The sequence below is a fragment of the Salmo salar genome, chromosome ssa03, assembly GCF_905237065.1.
Source record: "Salmo salar chromosome ssa03, Ssal_v3.1, whole genome shotgun sequence".
Taxonomy (NCBI): domain Eukaryota; kingdom Metazoa; phylum Chordata; class Actinopteri; order Salmoniformes; family Salmonidae; genus Salmo; species Salmo salar.
In genome coordinates this window covers 1,072,215-1,094,714 of record NC_059444.1, presented here as the reverse complement: position 1 = coordinate 1,094,714, position 22,500 = coordinate 1,072,215, and the positions used below count along the sequence as shown (strand labels likewise).

Genomic DNA, 22,500 nt, shown 5'->3' with positions numbered 1-22,500 from the left:
GCCCATGCTAGTACGGCCTTTTGGCCACTAGAGGCCTCTATCAATCTCTTTGAGTTAGTCCAAAATGGCAGCCGTTTCTCTGTGTAGTGTACTACATTTGGCCGGAACCTCTTAAGGTTCATTAATCAGACTGGCCAAATGCACTGTTGTAGTCCAATAGAAACCCTAAATACTGTGGCATTATCAACATTGCAGAAAGGGAAAATTGAAAAGGGAATGGGTCCGTTGTTGGCTTCCATGTTCTTTAGTCAGGTAACACACATGTTGTTTTTGTATTTTTTTTTTTGTATTTATTTTTTATTTTTTTGCTTTATTTTTTTTATTTTTTTTATTATATATATATATATTTTTTTTTTTCTGTAATAGGGGATTTCCGGTTTCCGGTTTCCTGTTTCCGGTCACAACTTGCAGACTTGTTTACGCTGCTGTGCGTTTTGTTGCCGATCTTACTTTGCTACCTGACGGTTTTTTACTTTTTCATTACCGTATATTTTTACTTTTTCCCTCACTCAACTTTTTTCATTCATATTTTTATTTTTTCCCTCACCCAACTTTTTTCATTCAACTTTTTCACCCCGGAGGTTTTATCTGGACATGGTTCGTCAGGACTTCAAACAGCCGAAGCTAAGTAACATTAACATGATGCCTTCTAATTGCCGTCGTTGTACTTATAATATACAGGAGAACGATCGCCTTACGGCAAGGATAGCTGTGCTGCATGCCCAGCTTCAGACGCAATCGTTAGGCAAGGGTAATTTCAGTGTAGGAAAGGATGAAACAGCGTCTGTGCCACCAGTAAGTACAGATAGTAACGTTAGTATAAACCCCCTCGCACGGTCCCCGCAGCCGGACAACTTTCTCATGGCTTCTGGAGGGAAACGCTGTAGGAATGCTCAACCGGTGTTGCTTATTCAGCCGACAGAAACTTTCAACCGGTTCTCCCCATTAAGCGAGTCGGAGTCGGAGGCCGAGACTTCTCTGGTCTCTACTCCTCCCGTTGTGGGGTCTGAGACGCCGACGGCTCCCACCATTAGCTCTGACAAATTGAAAACCCTAGTCATTGGCGACTCCATTACCCGCAGTATTAGACTTAAAACTAATCATCCAGCGATCATACACTGTTTACCAGGGGGCAGGGCTACCGACGTTAAGGCTAATCTAAAGACGGTGCTGGCTAAAGCTAAAACTGGCGAGTGTAGAGAGTATAGAGATATTGTTATCCACGTCGGCACCAACGATGTTAGGATGAAACAGTCAGAGGTCACCAAGCGCAACATAGCTTCAGCGTGTAAATCAGCTAGAAAGATGTGTCGGCATCGATTAATTGTCTCTGGCCCCTCCCAGTTAGGGGGAGTGATGAGCTCTACAGCAGAGTCTCACAACTCAATCGCTGGTTGAAAACTGTTTTCTGCCCCTCCCAAAAGATAGAATTTGTAGATAATTGGCCCTTTTTCTGGGACTCACCCACAAACAGGACCAAGCCTGGCCTGTTGAGGAGTGACGGACTCCATCCTAGCTGGAGGGGTGCTCTCATCTTATCTACGAACATAGACAGGGCTCTAACTCCTCTAGCTCCACAATGAAATAGGGTGCAGGCCAGGCAGCAGGCTGTTAGCCAGCCTGCCAGCTTAGTGGAGTCTGCCACTAGCACAGTCAGCGTAGTCAGCTCAGCTTTCCCCATTGAGACCGTGTCTGTACCTCGATCTAGGTTGGGCAAAATTAAAAATGGCGGTGTTCGCTTTAGCAATCTCACTAGTATAAAGACCTCCTCCATTCCTGCCATTATTGAAAGAGATTGTGATACCTCACATCTCAAAATTGGGTTACTTAATAATGTTAGATCCCTCACTTCCAAGGCAGTTATAGTCAATGAACTAATCACTGATAATAATCTTGATGTGATTGGCCTGACTGAAACATGGCTTAAGCCTGATGAATTTACTGTGTTAAATGAGGCCTCACCCCCTGGTTACACTAGTGACCATACCCCCGTGCATCCGGCAAAGGCGGAGGTGTTGCTAACATTTACGATAGCAAATTTCAATTTACAAAAAAAAAAACAATGACGTTTTCGTCTTTTGAGCTTCTAGTCATGAAATCTATGCAGCCTACTCACTCACTTTTTATAGCTACTGTTTACAGGCCTCCTGGGCCATATGCAGTGTTCCTCACTGAGTTCCCTGAATTCCTATCGGATCTTGTAGTCATAGCAGATAATATTCTAATTTTTGGTGACTTTAACATTCACATGGAAAAGTCCACAGACCCACTCCAAAAGGCTTTCGGAGCCATCATCGACTCAGTGGGTTTTGTCCAACATGTCTCTGGACCTACTCACTGCCACAGTCATACTCTGGACCTAGTTTTGTCGCATGGAATAAATGTTGTGGATCTTAATGTTTTTCCTCATAACCCTGGACTATCGGACCACCATTTTATTACGTTTGCAATTGCAACAAATAATCTGCTCAGACCCCAACCAAGGAGCATTAAAAGTCATGCTATAAATTCTCTGACAACCCAAAGATTCCTTGATGCCCTTCCAGACTGCCTCTGCCTACCCAAGGACGTCAGAGGACAAAAATCAGTTAACCACCTAACCGAGGAACTCAATTTAACCTTGCGCAATACCCTAGATGCAGTTTCACCCCTAAAAACTAAAAACATCTGTCATAAGAAACTAGCTCCCTGGTATACAGAAAATACACGAGCTCTGAAGCAAGCTTCCAGAAAATACCTGAGCCCTGAAGTAAGCTTCCAGAAAATACCTGAGCCCTGAAGCAAGCTTCCAGAAAATACACGAGCTCTGAAGCAAGCTCCCAGAAAATTGGAACGGAAATGGCGCTCCACCAAACTGGAAGTCTTCCGACTAGCTTGGAAAGACAGTACCGTGCAGTATCGAAGAGCCCTCACTGCTGCTCGATCATCCTATTTTTCCAACTTAATTGAGGAAAATAAGAACAATCCGAAATTTCTTTTTGATACTGTCGCAAAGCTAACTAAAAAGCAGCCTTCGCAAATGGAGGATGGCTTTCACTTCAGCAGTAATAAATTTATGAACTTCTTTGAGGAAAAGATCATGATCATTAGAAAGAAAATTACAGACTCCTCTTTAAATCTGGGTATTCCTCCAAAGCTCCGTTGTCCTGAGTCTACACAACTCTGCCAGGACCTAGGATCAAGGGAGATACTAAAGTGTTTTAGTACTATATCTCTTGACACAATGATGAAAATAATCATGGCCTCCAAACCTTCAAGCTGCATACTGGACCCTATTCCAACTAAACTACTGAAAGAGCTGCTTCCTGTGCTTGGCCCTCCTATGTTGAACATAATAAACGGCTCTCTATCCACCGGATGTGTACCAAGCTCACTAAAAGTGGCAGTAATAAAGCCTCTCTTGAAAAAGCCGAATCTTGATCCAGAAATTATAAAAAACTATCGGCCTATATCGAATCTTCCATTCCTCTCAAAAATTTTAGAAAAGCTGTTGCACAGCAACTCACTGCCTTCCTGAAGACAAACAATGTATACGAAACGCTTCAGTCTGGTTTTAGACCCCATCATAGCACTGAGACTGCACTTGTGAAGGTGGTAAATGACCTTTTAATGACGTCAGACCGAGGCTCTGCATCTGTCCTCGTGCTCCTAGATCTTAGTGCCGCTTTTGATACCATCGATCACCACATTCTTTTGGAGAGATTGGAAACCCAAATTGGTCTACATGGACAAGTTCTGGCCTGGTTTAGATCTTATCTGTCGGAAAGATATCAGTTTGTCTCTGTGAATGGTTTGTCCTCTGACAAATCAATTGTAAATTTCGGTGTTCCTCAAGGTTCCGTTTTAGGACCACTATTGTTTTCACTATATATTTTACCTCTTGGGGATGTCATTCGAAAACATAATGTTAAATTTCACTGCTATGCGGACGACACACAGCTGTACATTTCAATGAAACATGGTGAAGCCCCAAAATTGCCCTCGCTAGAAGCCTGTGTTTCAGACATAAAGAAGTGGATGGCTGCAAACTTTCTACTTTTAAACTCGGACAAAACAGAGATGCTTGTTCTAGGTCCCAAGAAACAAAGAGATCTTCTGTTGAATCTGACAATTAATCTGGATGGTTGTACAGTCGTCTCAAATAAAACTGTGAAGGACCTCGGCGTTACTCTGGACCCTGATCTCTCTTTTGAAGAACATATCAAGACTGTTTCAAGGACAGCTTTTTTCCATCTACGTAACATTGCAAAAATCAGAAACTTTCTGTCCAAAAATGACGCAGAAAAAATTAATCCATGCTTTTGTTACTTCTAGGCTGGACTACTGCAATGCTCTACTTTCCGGCTACCCGGATAAAGCACTAAACAAACTTCAGTTAGTGCTAAATACGGCTGCTAGAATCCTGACTAGAACCAAAAAATTTGATCATATTACTCCAGTGCTAGCCTCGCTACACTGGCTTCCTGTTAAGGCAAGGGCTGATTTCAAGGTTTTACTGCTAACCTACAAAGCATTACATGGGCTTGCTCCTACCTATCTTTCCGATTTGGTCCTGCCGTACATACCTACACGTACGCTACGGTCACAAGACGCAGGCCTCCTAATTGTCCCTAGAATTTCTAAGCAAACGGCTGGAGGTAGGGCTTTCTCCTATAGAGCTCCATTTTTATGGAATGGTCTGCCTACCAATGTGAGAGACGCAGACTCAGTCTCAACCTTTAAGTCTTTACTGAAGACTTATCTCTTCAGTAGGTCCTATGATTAAGTATAGTCTGGCCCAGGAGTGTGAAGGTGAACGGAAAGGCTGGAGCAACGAACCGCCCTTGCTGTCTCTGCCTTGCCGGTTCCCCTCTTTCCACTGGGATTCTCTGCCTCTAACCCTTTTACAGGTGCTGAGTCACTGGCTTACTGGTGTTCTTCCATGCCGTCCATGGGAGGGGTGCGTCACTTGAGTGGGTTGAGTCACTGACGTGGTCTTCCTGTCTGGGTTGGCGCCGCCCCCTTGGGTTGTGCCATGGCGGAGATCGTTGTGGGCTATACTCGGCCTTGTCTTAGGACGGTAAGTTGGTGGTTGGAGACATCGCTCTAGTGGTGTTGGGGCTGTGCTTTGGCAAAGTGGGTGGGGTTATATCCTGCCTGTTTGGCCCTGTCCGGGGCCACAGTGTCTTCTGCTCCCTCCTGTCTCAGCCTCCAGTATTTATGCTGCAGTAGTTTATGTGTCGGGGGGCTAGGGTCAGTCTGTTACATCTGGAGTATTTCTCTTGTCTTATCCGGTGTCCTGTGTGAATTTAAATATGCTTTCTCTCTTTCTGTCTTTCTCTCGGAGGACCTGAGCCCTAGGACCATGCCTCAGGACTACCTGGTATGATGACTCCTTGCTGTCCCCAGTCCACCTGGCCGTGCTGCTGCTCCAGTTTCAACTGTTCTGCCTGCGGCTATGGAACCCTGACCTGTTCACCGGACGTGCTTGTTGCACCCTCGACAACTACTATGATTATTATTATTTGACCATGCTGGTCATTTATGAACATTTTAACATCTTGACCATGTTCTGTTATAATATCCACCCTGCACAGCCAGAAGAGGACTGGCCACCCCTCATAGCCTGGTTCATCTCTAGGTTTCTTCCTAGGTTTTTGGCCTTTCTAGGGAGTTTTTCCTAGGGAGTTTTTCCTAGCCACCGTGCTTCTTTCACATGCATTGCTTGCTGTTTGGGGTTTTAGGCTGGGTTTCTGTACAGCACTTTGAGATATCAGCTGATGTACGAAGGGCTATATAAAAATAAATTTGATTTGATTTGATTTGTTCTTTACATTTACATTACATTTAAGTCATTTAGCAGACGCTCTTATCCAGAGCGACTTACAAATTGAATAAATCTTTAGTCAGAAACCAACATGTTGTTCTTTAGTCAGTAACTAACATGTTGTTCTTTAGTCAGAAACTAACATGTTGTTCTTTAGTCAGAAACTAACATGTTGTTCTTTAGTTCTTTAGTCAGAAACCAACATGTTGTTCTTTAGTCAGAAACTAACATGTTGTTCTTTAGTCAGAAACTAACATGTTGTTCTTTAGTCAGAAACTAACATGTTGTTCTTTAGTCAGTAACTAACATGTTGTTCTTTAGTCAGAAACTAACATGTTGTTCTTTAGTCAGAAACTAACATGTTGTTCTTTAGTCAGTAACTAACATGTTGTTCTTTAGTCAGAAACTAACATGTTGTTCTTTAGTCAGTAACTAACATGTTGTTCTTTAGTTCTTTAGTCAGAAACTAACATGTTGTTCTTTAGTCAGTAACTAACATGTTGTTCTTTAGTTCTTTAGTCAGAAACTAACATGTTGTTCTTTAGTCAGAAACTAACATGTTGTTCTTTAGTTCTTTAGTCAGAAACTAACATGTTGTTCTTTAGTCAGAAACTAACATGTTGTTCTTTAGTCAGAAACTAACATGTTGTTCTTTAGTTCTTTAGTCAGAAACTAACATGTTGTTCTTTAGTCAGAAACTAACATGTTGTTCTTTAGTCAGTAACCAACATGTTGTTCTTTAGTCAGAAACTAACATGTTGTTCTTTAGTCAGTAGTTAACATGTTGTTCTTTAGTTCTTTAGTCAGTAACTAACATGTTGTTCTTTAGTCAGAAACGAACATGTTGTTCTTTAGTAAGAAACTAACATGTTGTTCTTTAGTTCTTTAGTCAGAAACTAACATGTTGTTCTTTAGTCAGAAACTAACATGTTGTTCTTTAGTTCTTTAGTCAGTAACTAACATGTTGTTCTTTAGTTCTTTAGTCAGAAACTAACATGTTGTTCTTTAGTCAGAAACTAACATGTTGTTCTTTAGTCAGTAACTAACATGTTGTTCTTTAGTTCTTTAGTCAGTAACTAACATGTTGTTCTTTAGTTCTTTAGTCAGTAACCAACATGTTGTTCTTTAGTCAGAAACTAACATGTTGTTCTTTAGTCAGTAGTTAACATGTTGTTCTTTAGTTCTTTAGTCAGTAACTAACATGTTGTTCTTTAGTCAGAAACTAACATGTTGTTCTTTAGTCAGAAACTAACATGTTGTTCTTTAGTTCTTTAGTCAGAAACTAACATGTTGTTCTTTAGTCAGAAACTAACATGTTGTTCTTTAGTCAGAAACTAACATGTTGTTCTTTAGTTCTTTAGTCAGAAACTAACATGTTGTTCTTTAGTCAGAAACCAACATGTTGTTCTTTAGTCAGAAACTAACATGTTGTTCTTTAGTCAGAAACTAACATGTTGTTCTTTAGTCAGAAACCAACATGTTGTTCTTTAGTCAGTAACTAACATGTTGTTCTTTAGTTCTTTAGTCAGAAACCAACATGTTGTTCTTTAGTTCTTTAGTCAGAAACTAACATGTTGTTCTTTAGTCAGAAACTAACATGTTGTTCTTTAGTCAGAAACTAACATGTTGTTCTTTAGTCAGAAACTAACATGTTGTTCTTTAGTCAGTAACTAACATGTTGATCTTTAGTCAGTAATTAACATGTTGTTCTTTAGTCAGAAACTAACATGTTGTTCTTTAGTCAGAAACTAACATGTTGTTCTTTAGTCAGAAACTAACATGTTGTTCTTTAGTCAGTAACCAACATGTTGTTCTTTAGTCAGAAACTAACATGTTGTTCTTTAGTCAGAAACTAACATGTTGTTCTTTAGTTCTTTAGTCAGTAACCAACATGTTGTTCTTTAGTCAGAAACTAACATGTTGTTCTTTAGTCAGAAACTAACATGTTGTTCTTTAGTTCTTTAGTCAGTAACCAACATGTTGTTCTTTAGTCAGAAACTAACATGTTGTTCTTTAGTCAGAAACTAACATGTTGTTCTTTAGTTCTTTAGTCAGAAACCAACATGTTGTTCTTTAGTCAGTAACTAACATGTTGTTCTTTAGTCAGAAACTAACATGTTGTTCTTTAGTCAGTAACCAACATGTTGTTCTTTAGTTCTTTAGTCAGAAACTAACATGTTGTTCTTTAGTCAGTAACCAACATGTTGTTCTTTAGTCAGAAACCAACATGTTGTTCTTTAGTCAGTAACCAACATGTTGTTCTTTAGTTCTTTAGTCAGAAACTAACATGTTGTTCTTTAGTCAGAAACTAACATGTTGTTCTTTAGTCAGAAACTAACATGTTGTTCTTTAGTCAGTAACCAACATGTTGTTCTTTAGTCAGTAACCAACATGTTGTTCTTTAGTCAGAAACTAACATGTTGTTCTTTAGTTCTTTAGTCAGAAACCAACATGTTGTTCTTTAGTTCTTTAGTCAGAAACTAACATGTTCTTTAGTCAGAAACTAAGTATAATAACAGATACCCGTACTCGCAACGAGTCTCAGAATATGATTACAGATGTAGGATCAGGTCCTCCCTTTCCATATAATCTTATTCATTACAATGTAAAAGACATCCTAGGATCGTCTGGTGAGTACTGCATGATGACCTACCCTGATAACGTCTGGTGAGTACAGCATGATGACCTACCCTGCTGCCGCCTGGTGAGTACAGCATGATGACCTACCCTGCTGCCGTCTGGTGAGTACAGCATGAAGGTCTACCCTGCTGCCGCCTGGTGAGTACAGCATGATGACCTACCCTGCTGCCGTCTGGTGAGTACAGCTTGATGACCTACCTTGCTGCCGCCTGGTGAGTACAGCATGATGACCTACCCTGCTGCTGCCTGGTGAGTACAGCATGATGACCTACCCTGCTGCCGTCTGGTGAGTACAGCATTAAGACCTACCCTGCTGCCGTCTGGTGAGTACAGCATGATGACCTACCCTGCTTCTGCCTTGTGAGTACAGCATGATGACCTACCCTGCTGCCGTCTGGTGAGTACAGCATGATGACCTACCCTGCTGCCATCTGGTGAGTACAGCATGAAGGTCTACCCTGCTGCCGCCTGGTGAGTACAGCATGATGACCTACCCTGCTGCCGTCTGGTGAGTACAGCATGATGACCTACCCTGCTGCCGCCTGGTGAGTACAGCATGATGACCTACCCTGCTGCCGTCTGGTGAGTACAGCATGAAGACCTACCCTGCTGCTGCCTGGTGAGTACAGCATGATGACCTACCCTGCTGCCGCCTGGTGAGTACAGCTTGATGACCTACCCTGCTGCTGCCTGGTGAGTACAGCATTATGACCTACCCTGCTGCCGTCTGGTGAGTACAGCATGATGACCTACCCTGCTGCCGCCTGGTGAGTACAGCTTGATGACCTACCCTGCTGCTGCCTGGTGAGTACAGCATTATGACCTACCCTGCTGCCGTCTGGTGAGTACAGCATGATGACCTACCCTGCTGCCTGGTGAGTACAGCATGATGACCTACCCTGCTGCCGTCTGGTGAGTACAGCTTCAGTACAGGGAACTGCATGATGACTGATAGGTAATCCAGTAGAGCGTCGTAGGTTGGAGCCGTTCTTCTCTGCAGAACTACAGTCCTCCTCACACTGGGGTCTCTATTCTTAAATACTATCAGCCTTTTAGGGGTCCTGACCCTCGTGTCTGCCGGCCGGTTGATGACCCCGGGGACTCCACGATTCCCTCGCTGCGCCCTCCGACCCCCGCTGACGGGCCGGGTGGTGGTGTTCCAGGGTGGCTGGCGGCGGTTAGCCATGTCCAGGTTGAGGGGCTTCACCTTCCGCTGGTCCGAGCAGACATAGGAGCCCCCATCCTGCAGCTCTTCCAGACCCCGGACAGGGTGGGATCCACGGGGGGTGGTGATGGTGCGGACCCCGAATGGCAGGGGGACCTTTGGAACATGGAGACATGGAGTTATGGGAATTATATGTTGACTACATGGGGGGTACTGCAGAGAAGAACGGCTCCTTCCTACACAGGAAGGGGAGGGGTTAGAGTTCTAAATCATGTCAGACGCAATGTCTTATTTTTGTTGTTGATTTTAACACAGAGCATTTCCTGTAAACAACAGATGATACATTATATCCAATATAAATCAAATCAATCAATCTATAATCAATAATCGAATCACCTTCTTAGACAGGGCATCCAGGAGGGCATCGAAGGTCTTGAAGGTCCTGGCATTGATGACCATCCGGTGGCCACCAAACTGGGGGTCTCCACTCTTATAGAAGCAGACGCGTCTGGAGGCCTGGGGGTCTGAGTGGGGCTGATGGGGTCGGGAGGTTACACTGCCTGAGGGAACCACCTCCCCACCCTGGCCCTGGCCCTGACCTTGACCGCCACCCTGGCCCTGGTCCTGGCCCTGGCCCTGGCCCTGCTCAGGCTGGGGTTCACCATTATGGGGCTGCTGAAGGACCTGGGCCTCTGGCTCATGCAGAGGAGTGGAACTCATAATGGAGCACGGCGGCTGATGAGAGAGACAGGGAGAGAGAGACAGGGAGAGAGAGACATAGGGAGAGAGAGAGAGACAGGGGAGAGAGACAGGGAGAGAGAGACAGGGAGAGAGACAGGGGAGGGAGACAGGGAGAGATAGAGACAGGGGAGAGAGATAATGTTTACTGTTCATTTTTATTGTTTATTTCACTTTTGTATATTATCTACCTCACTTGCTTTGGCGATGTTAACATATGTTTCCCATGCCAATAAAGCCCCTTGAATTGAATTGAGAGGCATAGGGGAGAGAGAAACAGGGGAGTGAGAGAGGGGAGAGATAGAGAGAGAGTAAGAGAGAGAAAGAAAAAGAAAAAGAGAACAAGAGAGAGATATAGAGAGAGAAAGAGAGATGGGAAAGAGAGAGAGACAGAGAAAAAGAGAGATAGAGAGAAAGAGAGAGAAAGAGAGAGACAGAGAGAGAGAGAGTCTATGAACAGCTCAGGACGGATTGATTATGTACAGTTTGTATGTGAGTATGTGCATGTGAACATGTGATTGTGGCGGAAAAATTAACAGTGACGTATTCCTGTAATTCAAAGAAATCAACCCAGTTGCCAATTGTACACTAGAATAAGTGTGGTGTGACTAAGTGGAGTGAAAATACATATAACATGTTGTTTCTAAACATTAACAGTCTGCCAGGCTGGAGAGAGAGCATTCTGCTGCAACACCAAACCAGTCTTCTCCTCAGTAGCCTGTGCTACTAATAAACCACACCAAACCAGAGTCTTCTCATCAGTAGCCTGTGCTACTAATAAACCACACCAAACCAGTCTTCTCATCAGTAGCCTGTGCTACTAATAAACCACACCAAACCAGTCTTCTCATCAGTAGCCTGTGCTACTAATAAACCACACCAAACCAGAGTCCTTCTCATCAGTAGCCTGTGCTACTAATAAACCACACCAAACCAGTCTTCTCATCAGTAGCCTGTGCTGCTAATAAACCACACCAGACCAGAGTCCTTCTCATCAGTAGCCTGTGCTACTAATAAACCACACCAGACCAGAGTCCTTCTCATCAGTAGCCTGTGCTGCTAATAAACCACACCAGACCAGAGTCCTTCTCATCAGTAGCCTGTGCTACTAATAAACCACACCAGACCAGAGTCCTTCTCATCAGTAGCCTGTGCTACTAATAAACCACACCAGACCAGAGTCCTTCTCATCAGTAGCCTGTGCTACTAATAAACCACACCAGACCAGAGTCCTTCTCATCAGTAGCCTGTGCTGCTAATAAACCACACCAGACCAGAGTCCTTCTCATCAGTAGCCTGTGCTGCTAATAAACCACACCAGACCAGAGTCCTTCTCATCAGTAGCCTGTGCTGCTAATAAACCACACCAAACCAGTCTTCTCATCAGTAGCCTGTGCTGCTAATAAACCACACCAGACCAGAGTCCTTCTCATCAGCAGCCTGTGCTACTAATAAACCACACCAGACCAGAGTCCTTCTCATCAGTAGCCTGTGCTGCTAATAAACCACACCAGACCAGAGTCCTTCTCATCAGTAGCCTGTGCTACTAATAAACCACACCAGACCAGAGTCCTTCTCATCAGTAGCCTGTGCTGCTAATAAACCACACCAGACCAGAGTCCTTCTCATCAGTAGCCTGTGCTACTAATAAACCACACCAAACCAGTCTTCTCATCAGTAGCCTGTGCTGCTAATAAACCACACCAGACCAGAGTCCTTCTCATCAGTAGCCTGTGCTGCTGCTATGGTACCTCCAGCATCACAATTGATTTCCAAAAATCAGATCCCCATCTTGGGCGTTATGAAATGAGAATAATAGTGACAACATACCGCATCTGATCTCTCTTTCTTTACCTTGCCACAACAGTTGTAGTTGTATACATCTTTGAGGGAGCATTCAGGTTTTAGAAATACTGTAGCACAGTGGTACCCAAACTTTTTATAGTCCCGTACCCCTTCAAACCTTCAACCTCCAGCTGCGTACCCCCTGTAGCACCAGGGTCAATACACTCTCAAATGTTTTTTTGCCATCATTGTAAGCCTGCCACACACACAGTATACGATACATTTAATAAACATAAGAATGTGTGTGAGTTTTTGTCACAACCCGGGAAGTGACAAAGAGCTCTCATAGTGTCACGGCTGTCAAAAGGAGCGGACCAAAGTGCAGGGTGTGTTTCGTTCCACATATTTATTTCATCCGTGAAACTTATGCAATATATCAAATAACTGAAATTTACAAACACTACTCACAAATAATCACCCACAAAAACAGGTGGGACAAACATCAGCTTAACTATGACCTCCAATTAGAGACAACGACGACCAGCTGCCTCTAATTGGAGATCATACTAAACAAAACCAACATAGAAATACAAAACTAGAAACTGAACATAGAAATACAAAAGATAGACAAGCACCCCCTGTCACGCCCTGACCTACTCTACCATAGAAAATAACCACTTACTATGGTCAGGACGTGACACATAGGACCAGGGCACAAATAATAATATAATAATAATCAATAATTTTGCTCTTTATTCAGCCATCTTACATATAAAACCTTATTTGTTCATCAAAAATTGTGAATAACTCACCACAGGTTAATGAGAAGGATGTACTTGAAAGGGTGCACATAACTCTGCAATGTTGGGTTGTATTGGAGAGAGTCTCAGTCTTACATCATTTTCCACACACAGTCTGTGCCTGTATTTAGTTTTCATGCTAGTGAGGGCCGAGAAGCCACACTCACATAGGTACTTGGTTGCAAAGGGCATCGGTGTCTTAACAGCGCGATTTGCCAAGGCAGGATACTCTGAGCGCAGCCCTATCCAGAAATCTGGCAGTGGCTTCTGATTAAATTACATTTTCACAGAACCGCTTGTTGCAATTTCGATGAGGCTCTCTTGTTCTGATATCGGTAAGTGGACTGGAGGCAGGGCATGAAAGGGATATCAAATCCAGTTGTTTGTGTCATCCGTTTCGGGACAGTACCTGCGTAATTGCGCACCCAACTCACTCGGGTGCTTCGCTAAATCACATTTGACATTGTCCGTAAGCTTGAGTTCATTTGCACACAAAAAAATCATACAATGATGGAAAGACCTGTGTGTTGTCCTTGTTAATGCAGACAGAGAAGAGCTCCAACTTCTTAATCATAGCCTCAGTTTTGCCCCGCACATTGAATATAGTTGCAGAGAATCCCTGTAATCCTAGATTCAGATCATTCAGGAGAGAAAAAACATCACCCAGATAGACCAGTCGTGTGAGAAATTCGTCATCATGCAAGCGGTCAGACAAGTGAAATTTACGGTCAGTAAAGAAAACTTTAGCTCGTCTCTCAATTTAAAAAAATGTGTCAATGCTTTGCCCCTTGATAACCAGCGCACTTCTGTATGTTGTAAAAGCATTACATGGTCGCTGCCCATATCATTGCATAATGCAGAAAATACACGAGAGTTCAGGGGCCTTGCTTTAACAAAGTTAACCATTTTCACTGTAGAGTCCAAAACGTCTTTCAAGCTGTCAGGCATTCCCTTGGCAGCAAGAGCCTCTCGGTGGATGCTGCAGTGGACCCAAGTGGCTTCGGGAGCAACTGCTTGTACACACGTTACCACTCCACTATGTCTCCCTGTCATGGCTTTTGCTCCATCAGTACAGATACCAACATCAGCAGCAGCTACGTTTGGCTACATACGGACCGTTAGTGGAATTCCCGCGAGAGTAACGGTTAATGTGATTGGATTATTTGACTACCTGTATTTGACATTGGGTTGTTATTTCGCTGAACACTAGATGGTTTAATAACATTTTGGGCAGTGAAATGAGAAAAAAAACTCACCCAAATGTATAGCCCCGTTGGAAAATATAAATGGACTGTTTGAAAATGTGAATTATTTTTTATTTTTTATGTTTTAGACGGCATTGGGAATACCTGTTGTAACAGAAAGCAAACACATCATGGCTTCAGAGTTTATATCAGTTGGCTGTACAGTGGTTAAATAATCGGATTTATTGACACTATACACTGCGTATGTAGCAGTTATTTCATTAGCCGTTACATAATTAGTAACAGGAAATGCCCATGATAGACAAAACATAATTGCATTAGAACATATTCGATGAACTTGCCACTGAGTAGGCTAGTTGGCCTGTAGCCTAGGCTAGGCTAGTTGGCCTGTAGCCTAGGCTAGGCTAGTTGGCCTGTAGCCTAGGCTAGGCTAGTTGGCCTGTAGCCTAGGCTAGGCTAGTTGGCCTGTAGCCTAGGCTAGGCTAGGCTAGTTGGCCTGTAGCCTAGGCTAGGCTAGGCTAGAAAAGACTACATGCTTCTGGTTGGTAGAAATAGTGTAGAACATTTACATGATAGTCATTTAACAGACGCTCTGGAGGAGCAATTAGGTTCTGTTCAATCAAATACAGTACATGGTTTTAATTTGCATACTTCCGGCGCCGACAGAGATGGCCGCCTCGCTTCGCGTTCCTAGGAAACTATGCAGTATTTTGTTTTTTTATGTATTATTTCTTACATTGTTACCCCATCTTAAGTTTTATTACATACAGCCAGGAGGAACTATTGGATGTAAGAGCAACGTCAACTCACCAACATTACGACCAGGAATACGACTTTCCCGAAGCAGATCCTCTGTTTGGTCCACCACCCAGGACCATGGATCGGATCCCAGCCGGAGACCCAAAACAACAACGCCATATAAGGAGCAGATGGAGCGGTCTTCTGGTCAGGCTCCGTAGACGGGCACATCGTGCACCGCTCCCGAGCATACTACTCACCAATGTCCAGTCTCTTGACAACAAGGTAGATGAAATCTGAGCAAGGGTTGCCTTCCAGAGAGACATCAGAGATTGTAACGTTCTTTGTTTCACTGAAACATGGCTCACTCGAGACACGCTATCTGAGTCGGTACAGCCACCTGGTTTCTTCACGCATCGCGCCGACAGAAACAAACATCTCTCTGGTAAGAAGAAGGGCGGGGGTGTATGCCTTATGATTAACGAGACGTGGTGTGATCACAACAACATACAGAAACTCAAGTCCTTTTGTTCACCTGACCTAGAATTCCTTACAATCAAATGCCGATCGCATTATCTACCAAGAGAATTCTCTTCGATTATAATCACAGTCGCTTATATCCCCCTAAGACTCCTTAAATTTTATCAGCATATCGAATGCGCGACCCGGGCTGGCAAAACCCTGGATCATTGTTATTCTAACTTCCGCGACGCATATAAGGCCCTCCCCTGCCCCCCTTTTGTCAAATCTGACCACGACTCTATTTTGTTGCTGCCAGCCTATAGACAGAAACTAAAACAGGTAATGCCCGTGCTCAGGTCTGTTCAATGCTGGTCCGACCAATCTGATTCCATGCTTCAAGATTGCTTCGATCACGTGGACTGGGTTATGTTCCGGATAGTCTCAAACAATAACATTGATGAATACACTGATTCAGTGAGCAAGTTTATTAGCAAGTGCATCGGTGATGTTGTACCCACAGCAACTATTAAAACCTTCCCCAACCAGAAACCCTGGATTGATGGCAGCATTCGCGCAAAACTGAAAGCACGAACCACGGGTTTTAAACAAGGCAAGGCGACCAGAAACATGACCAAATACAAACAGCGTAGCTATTCCCTCCGCAAGGCAATCAAACAAGCTAAGCGTCAGTATAGAGACAAAGTGGAGTCGCAATTTAACGGCTCAGACACGAGAGGTATGTGGTCTACAGTCAATCACGGACTACAAAAAGAAAAACCAACCCCGTCGCGGATCACGATGTCTTGCTCCCAGACAGACTAAACAACTTCTTTGCTCGCTTTGAGGACAATACAGTGCCACCGACACAGCCCGCTACCAAAACCTGCGAGCTCTCCTTCACTGCAGCCAATATGAGTAAAACATTTAAACGTGTTAACCCTCGCAAGGCTGCAGGCCCAGACGACATCCCCAGCTGAGTCCTCAGAGTATGCGCAGACCAGCTGGCTGGTGTGTTTACGGACATATTCAATCAATCCTTATCCCAGTCTGCTGTTCCCACATGCTTCAAGAAGGCCACCATTGTTCCTGTTCCCAAGAAAGCTAAGGTAACTGAGCTAAATGACTATCGCCCCGTAGCACTTACTTCCGTCATCATGAAGTGATTTGAGAGACTAGTCAAGGACCATATCACCTCCACCCTACCTGACACCCTAACCCACTCCAATTTGCTTACCACCCCAATAGGTCCACAGACGACGCAATCGCAATCACACTGCCCTAACCCATCTGGACAAGAGGAATACCTATGTAAGAATGCTGTTCATCGATTACAGCTCAGCATTTAACACCATAGTACCCTCCAAACTCGTCATTAAGCTCGAGACCCTGGGTCTTGACCCCGCCCTGTGCAACTGGGTCCTGGACTTCCTGACGGGCCACCCCCAGGTGGTGAGGGTAGGTAACAACATCTCCACCCCGCTGATCCTCAACACTGGGGCCCCACAAGGGTGCGTTCTCAGCCCTCTCCTGTACTCCATGTTCACCCACGACTGCATGGCCATGCACGCATCCAACTCAATCATCAAGTTTGAAGACGACATAACAGTGGTAGGCTTGATTACCAACAACAACGAGACGGCCTACAGGAAGGAGGTGAGGGCACTCGGAGTGTGGTGTCAGGAAAACCTCGCACTCAATGTCAACAAAACAAAGGAGATGATCGTGGACTTCAGGAAACAGCAGAGGGAGCAGCCCCCTATCCACATCAACGGACAGTAGTGGAGAAGGTGGAAAGTTTTAAATTCCTCGGCGTACACATCACGGACAAACTGAAATGGTCCACCCACACAGACAGCGTGGTGAAGAAGGCGCAGCAGCACCTCTTCAACCTCAGGAGGCTGAAGAAATTTGGCTTGTCACCAAAAGCACTCACAAACTTTTACAGATGCACATTCGAGAGCATCCTGTCGAGCTGTATCACCGCCTGGTACGGCAGCTGCTCCGCCCATAACCGCAAGGCTCTCCAGAGGGTAGTGAGGTCTGCACAACGCATCACCGGGGGCAAACTACCTGCCCTCCAGGACACCTACACCACCCGATGTCACAGGAAGGCCAAAAAGATCATCAAGGACAACAACCACCCGAGCCACTGCCTGTTCACCCCGCTATCATCCAGAAGGCGAGGTCAGTACAGGTGCATCAAAGCTGGGACCGAGACACTGAAAAACAGCTTCTATCTCAAGGCCATCAGACTGTTAAACAGCCATCACTAACTTTGAGTGGCTGCTGCCAACATACTGACTCATCTCTAGCCACTTTAATAATTAAACATCGGATGTAATAAATGTATCACTAGCCACTTTAAACAATGTCACTTTATATAATGTTTACATACCCTGCATTACTCATCTCATATGTATATACTGTACTCTATACCATCTACTGCATCTTGCCTATGCCGTTCGGCCATCGCTCATCCATATATTTATATGTACATATTCTTATTCATTCCTTTACTCTTGTGTGTACAAGGTAGTTGTTGTGGAATTGTTAGGTTATATTTCTTGTTAGACATTACTGCACGGTCGGAACTAGAAGCACAAGCATTTCTCTACACTCACATTAACACCTGCTAACCATGTGTATGTGACAAATACAATTTGATTTTCTTTGATTTACCAAATAATTTTATACATCTCATATTTACTTATATGTGTGCAGCCAATACAAAAAAATAATTCCCAAAACGAATAGCAAAGGAACTGACACACTATCAAAGTCTAAACACAATCACCGCCCAACCTCTTAAGGATTTTAATTACATTTTTGCCTAAAATAACATACCCAAATCTAACTGCCTGTAGCTCAGGACCTGAAGCAAGCATATGCATATTCTTGGTACCATTTGAAAGGAAACAGTTTGAAGTTTGTGGAAATGTAAAAAGATAATACAAACAAAAAAACATGCGTTTTCTATTTAAAAAAATATATATATATTTACTTTGAAATGCAAGAGAAAGGCCATACGTTCAGATCGGATTTTAGGTGTAATTTAGATGTTGTCCACAAGATGGCAGCAGTGTGTGTGCAAAGTTTCAGGCTGATCCAGTGAAGAATTACATTACTATTGTCACAGGTGTGATTTGTTAGTGTTTAGTTTGGTCAGGACGTGGCAGGGGGTATTTGATTTATGTGGTTCAGGGTGGTTGTGTGTATGTGTCCATGTAGAGAGGGGTATTTGATTTATTAGTCCAGGGTTTTGGTTATTGTTCTATGTTAGTTTATTTCTATATTCTGTCTAGTCGTTTGTATTTCTATGTTTAGTTAATTGGTGTTGGGGCCTTCAGTTGGAGGCAGCTGTCTATCGTTGCCTCTGAAGGTCCTATAATTAGGGGGTGTGTTTGTATGGTGGATTGTGGGTAGTTGTATTCTGTTTTGTGCTTGTCACCTGACAGAACGGTTAGTGTCGGTTCTGTTAATTGTATACGTGTTTATTTTGTTTCTCCTTCTTATATATTAAAAAGAGAAGATGAGTATACACTTCCCTGTTGTGTCTTGGTCCTCCACACATCATTTTGTATCAAGTCTGCCAGGACTTTGCCCAAATGTGCCACATTGGTCAATTTATACATTTTCATGACTATAGAGAACATACAAAAATGCTATGGTAATAAAAAATGTAAGTTTACACACTCCCAGGAATATAAAAACAAAACTACACTACATTTTATCTCTGCGACCCTCAGGATGACAAATCAGAGCAAGATTACTGAATGTAAGTACATTATTTACCTTCAGAGGTGAATGTTGCCGTGATAAGTGTTTTGTTGTTGTGCACTATCCTTAAACAATAGCATGGTGTTTTTTTCCTATAATCGCTACTACTGTAAATTGGACACTGCAGTTTAATTAACAAGAATTTATACTTTCTGCTCATATAAGACATGGCTGTTTTATACAACGTTTTCTAATCACATTTTCGCATATTGAGCAACAACCGTCCCGGTATCGGGACACCAATCCCACATTAACAACTGACTGGTTATAAAGATCAACAAGGCTAAACACAATCTCTGTTTCAACAGGTCCACAATAACAACTGACTGGTTATAAAGATCAACAAGGCTAATTTCAACAGGTTCACATTAACAACTGACTGGTTATAAAGATCAACAAGGCTAAACACAATCTCTGTTTCAACAGGTCCACAATAACAACTGACTGGTTATAAAGATCAACAAGGCTAATTTCAACAGGTTCACATTAACAACTGACTGGTTATAAAGATTGAAAATCTATAGAATCACCAGGTTAACTTGAAATTACAACGAATATAATGTAGCCTATGTATCCATAACAACACCTCACCACTGACCAAATCTACAAATACACATCAAGTGGATCCTAAACTCTGCATCAAATCGAGAGATCCATAGGCTTACGGATGAAAACAGTACTGTGAAATTAAATCAACTTGAAGTAAATAAAACATACCTTATATCACATTTTCATAGAGTTTTAATTGTCCAAACGGAAGAGCACGCCTGGTATCTCGAGGCGGTAAAAGCTGCTCACTGTCTCCCTGGGCTATTTTGGTCCTCTGCTTCAGTCAATTTGCTTAATCTTTGCTCACGGTTAATCCGCATATCTACAGAGGGGACGTGTTTGAAACACGGCCAGGGAAGAACCTAATAACATCTTATTATTAATTAGTGGAAATAATAACATAACCTATCCTTGGATAGCTTAGGAATGAACTGAACACATTTAGGAGCACATCCAGGAGCACATTCAGGAGCACATTTAGGAGCACATCCAGGAGCACATCCAGGAGCACATTCAGGAGCACATTCAGGAGCACATTTAGGAGCACATCCAGGAGCACATTTAGGAGCACATTTAGGAGCACATCCAGGAGCACATTTAGGAGCACATTTAGGAGCACATCCAGGAGCACATTTAGGAGCACATTTAGGAGCACATTCAGAAGCACATTCAGGAGCACATCCAGGAGCACATTCAGGAGCACATCCAGGAGCACATTCAGGAGCACATTTAGGAGCACATTTAGGAGCACATTTAGGAGCACATCCAGGAGCACATTTAGGAGCACATTCAGGAGCACATTTAAGAGCACATCCAGGAGCACATTCAGGAGCACATTTAGGAGCACATTCAGGAGCACATTCAGGAGCACATTTAGGAGCACATCCAGGAGCACATCCAGTAGCACATCCAGGAGCACATTTAGGAACACATTCAGGAGCACATCCAGGAGCACATCCAGTAGCACATTCAGGAGCACATTTAGGAGCACATTCAGGAGCACATCCAGGAGCACATCCAGGAGCACATCCAGGAGCACATCCAGGAGCACATTTAGGAGCACATTCAGGAGCACATTTAGGAGCACATTCAGGAGCACATTTAGGAGCACATTCAGGAGCACATAAAGGAGCACATTTAAGAGCACATTTAGGAGCACAGAATAAAATACAAATTTCTCGGGGGAAGGTAAAAAAAAATCTGTGTGTGTGTGTGTGTGTCTGTGTATGTGTGTGTGTATGTGTGTGTGTGTGTGTGTGTGTGTGTGTGTGTGTGTGTGTGTGTGTGTGTGTGTGTGTGTCTGTGTCTGTGTGTGTGTGTGTGTGTGTGTGTAACTTGGAAGATGGCAGAACTGAAAGATAGCCGAGAGGGGGTCTCTGAGGAACCAGAACGCATTACAATAAATCACCTTTATAATAAAGCACTGCATGCATTATCATGGGGTGCTGGCATAGAGCAGGAGAGGAGAGGTGCTGGCATAGAGCAGGAGAGGAGGGGTGCTGGCATAGAGCAGGAGAGGAGAGGTGCTGGTATAGAGCAGGAGAGGAGAGGTGCTGGTATAGAGCAGGAGAGGAGAGGTGCTGGTATAGAGAAGGAGAGGTGCTGGTATAGAGCAGGAGAGGAGAGGTGCTGGTATAGAGCAGGAGAGGAGAGGTGCTGGCATAGAGCAGGAGAGGAGAGGTGCTGGCATAGAGCAGGAGAGGAGAGATGCTGGTATAGAGCAGGAGAGGAGAGGTGCTGGTATAGAGCAGGAGAGGAGAGGTGCTGGTATAGAGCAGGAGAGGTGCTGGTATAGAGCAGGAGAGGAGAGGTGCTGGCATAGAGCAGGAGAGGTGCTGGCATAGAGCAGGAGAGGTGCTGGTGTAGAGCAGGAGAGGAGAGGTGCTGGCATAGAGCAGGAGAGGTGCTGGCATAGAGCAGGAGAGGTGCTGGTGTAGAGCAGGAGAGGAGAGGTGCTGGCATAGAGCAGGAGAGGAGAGGTGCTGGTATAGAGCAGGAGAGGAGAGGTGCTGGCATAGAGCAGGAGAGGAGAGGTGCTGGCATAGAGCAGGAGAGGAGAGGTGCTGGCATAGAGCAGGAGAGGTGAGGTGCTGGCATAGAGCAGGAGAGGAGAGGTGCTGGCATAGAGCAGGAGAGGAGAGGTGCTGGCATAGAGCAGGAGAGGAGAGGTGCTGGCATAGAGCAGGAGAGGAGAGGTGCTGGCATAGAGCAGGAGAGGAGAGGTGCTGGCATAGAGCAGGAGAGGAGAGGTGCTGGTATAGAGCAGGAGAGGAGAGGTGCTGGCATAGAGCAGGAGAGGTGCTGGTATAGAGCAGGAGAGGAGAGATGCTGGCATAGAGCAGGAGAGGAGAGGTGCTGTATAGAGCAGGAGAGGAGAGGTGCTGTATAGAGCAGGAGAGGAGAGGTGCTGGCATAGAGCAGGAGAGGTGCTGGCATAGAGCAGGAGAGGAGAGGTGCTGGTATAGAGCAGGAGAGGTGCTGGTATAGAGCAGGAGAGGAGAGGTGCTGGCATAGAGCAGGAGAGTTGAGGTGCTGGCATAGAGCAGGAGAGGTGCTGGCATAGAGCAGGAGAGGTGCTGGCATAGAGCAGGAGAGGAGAGGTGCTGGCAGAGAGCAGGAGAGGTGCTGGCATGGAGCAGGAGAGGTGCTGGCATAGAGCAGGAGAGGTGCTGGCATAGAGCAGGAGAGGAGAGGTGCTGGCATAGAGCAGGAGAGGAGAGGTGCTGGCATGGAGCAGGAGAGGAGAGGTGCTGGCATAGAGCAGGAGAGATGCTGGCATAGAGCAGGAGAGGAGAGGTGCTGGCAAAGAGCAGGAGAGGAGAGGTGCTGGCATAG

The 22,500-nt window shown here is 44.2% G+C and overlaps 1 protein-coding gene across 1 annotated transcript in view; it reads right to left on the bottom strand.

Moving 5' to 3' along the window:
- LOC106596014 (oxygen-regulated protein 1) overlaps nt 1-19,914 on the bottom strand; it is a 47,382-nt gene extending 27,468 nt beyond the window's left edge. The window contains exons 1-3 of the mRNA XM_045714330.1: nt 19,834-19,914; nt 10,008-10,346; nt 9,345-9,767 (exon numbers count right to left, since the gene is read on the bottom strand). Of these exons, the coding sequence (XP_045570286.1) occupies nt 9,345-9,767; nt 10,008-10,331 (747 nt within the window). The 5' untranslated portion in view covers nt 10,332-10,346; nt 19,834-19,914. The remainder of the gene's footprint in view (nt 1-9,344; nt 9,768-10,007; nt 10,347-19,833) is intronic.
- Between the last annotated feature and the right edge of the window lie 2,586 nt (nt 19,915-22,500).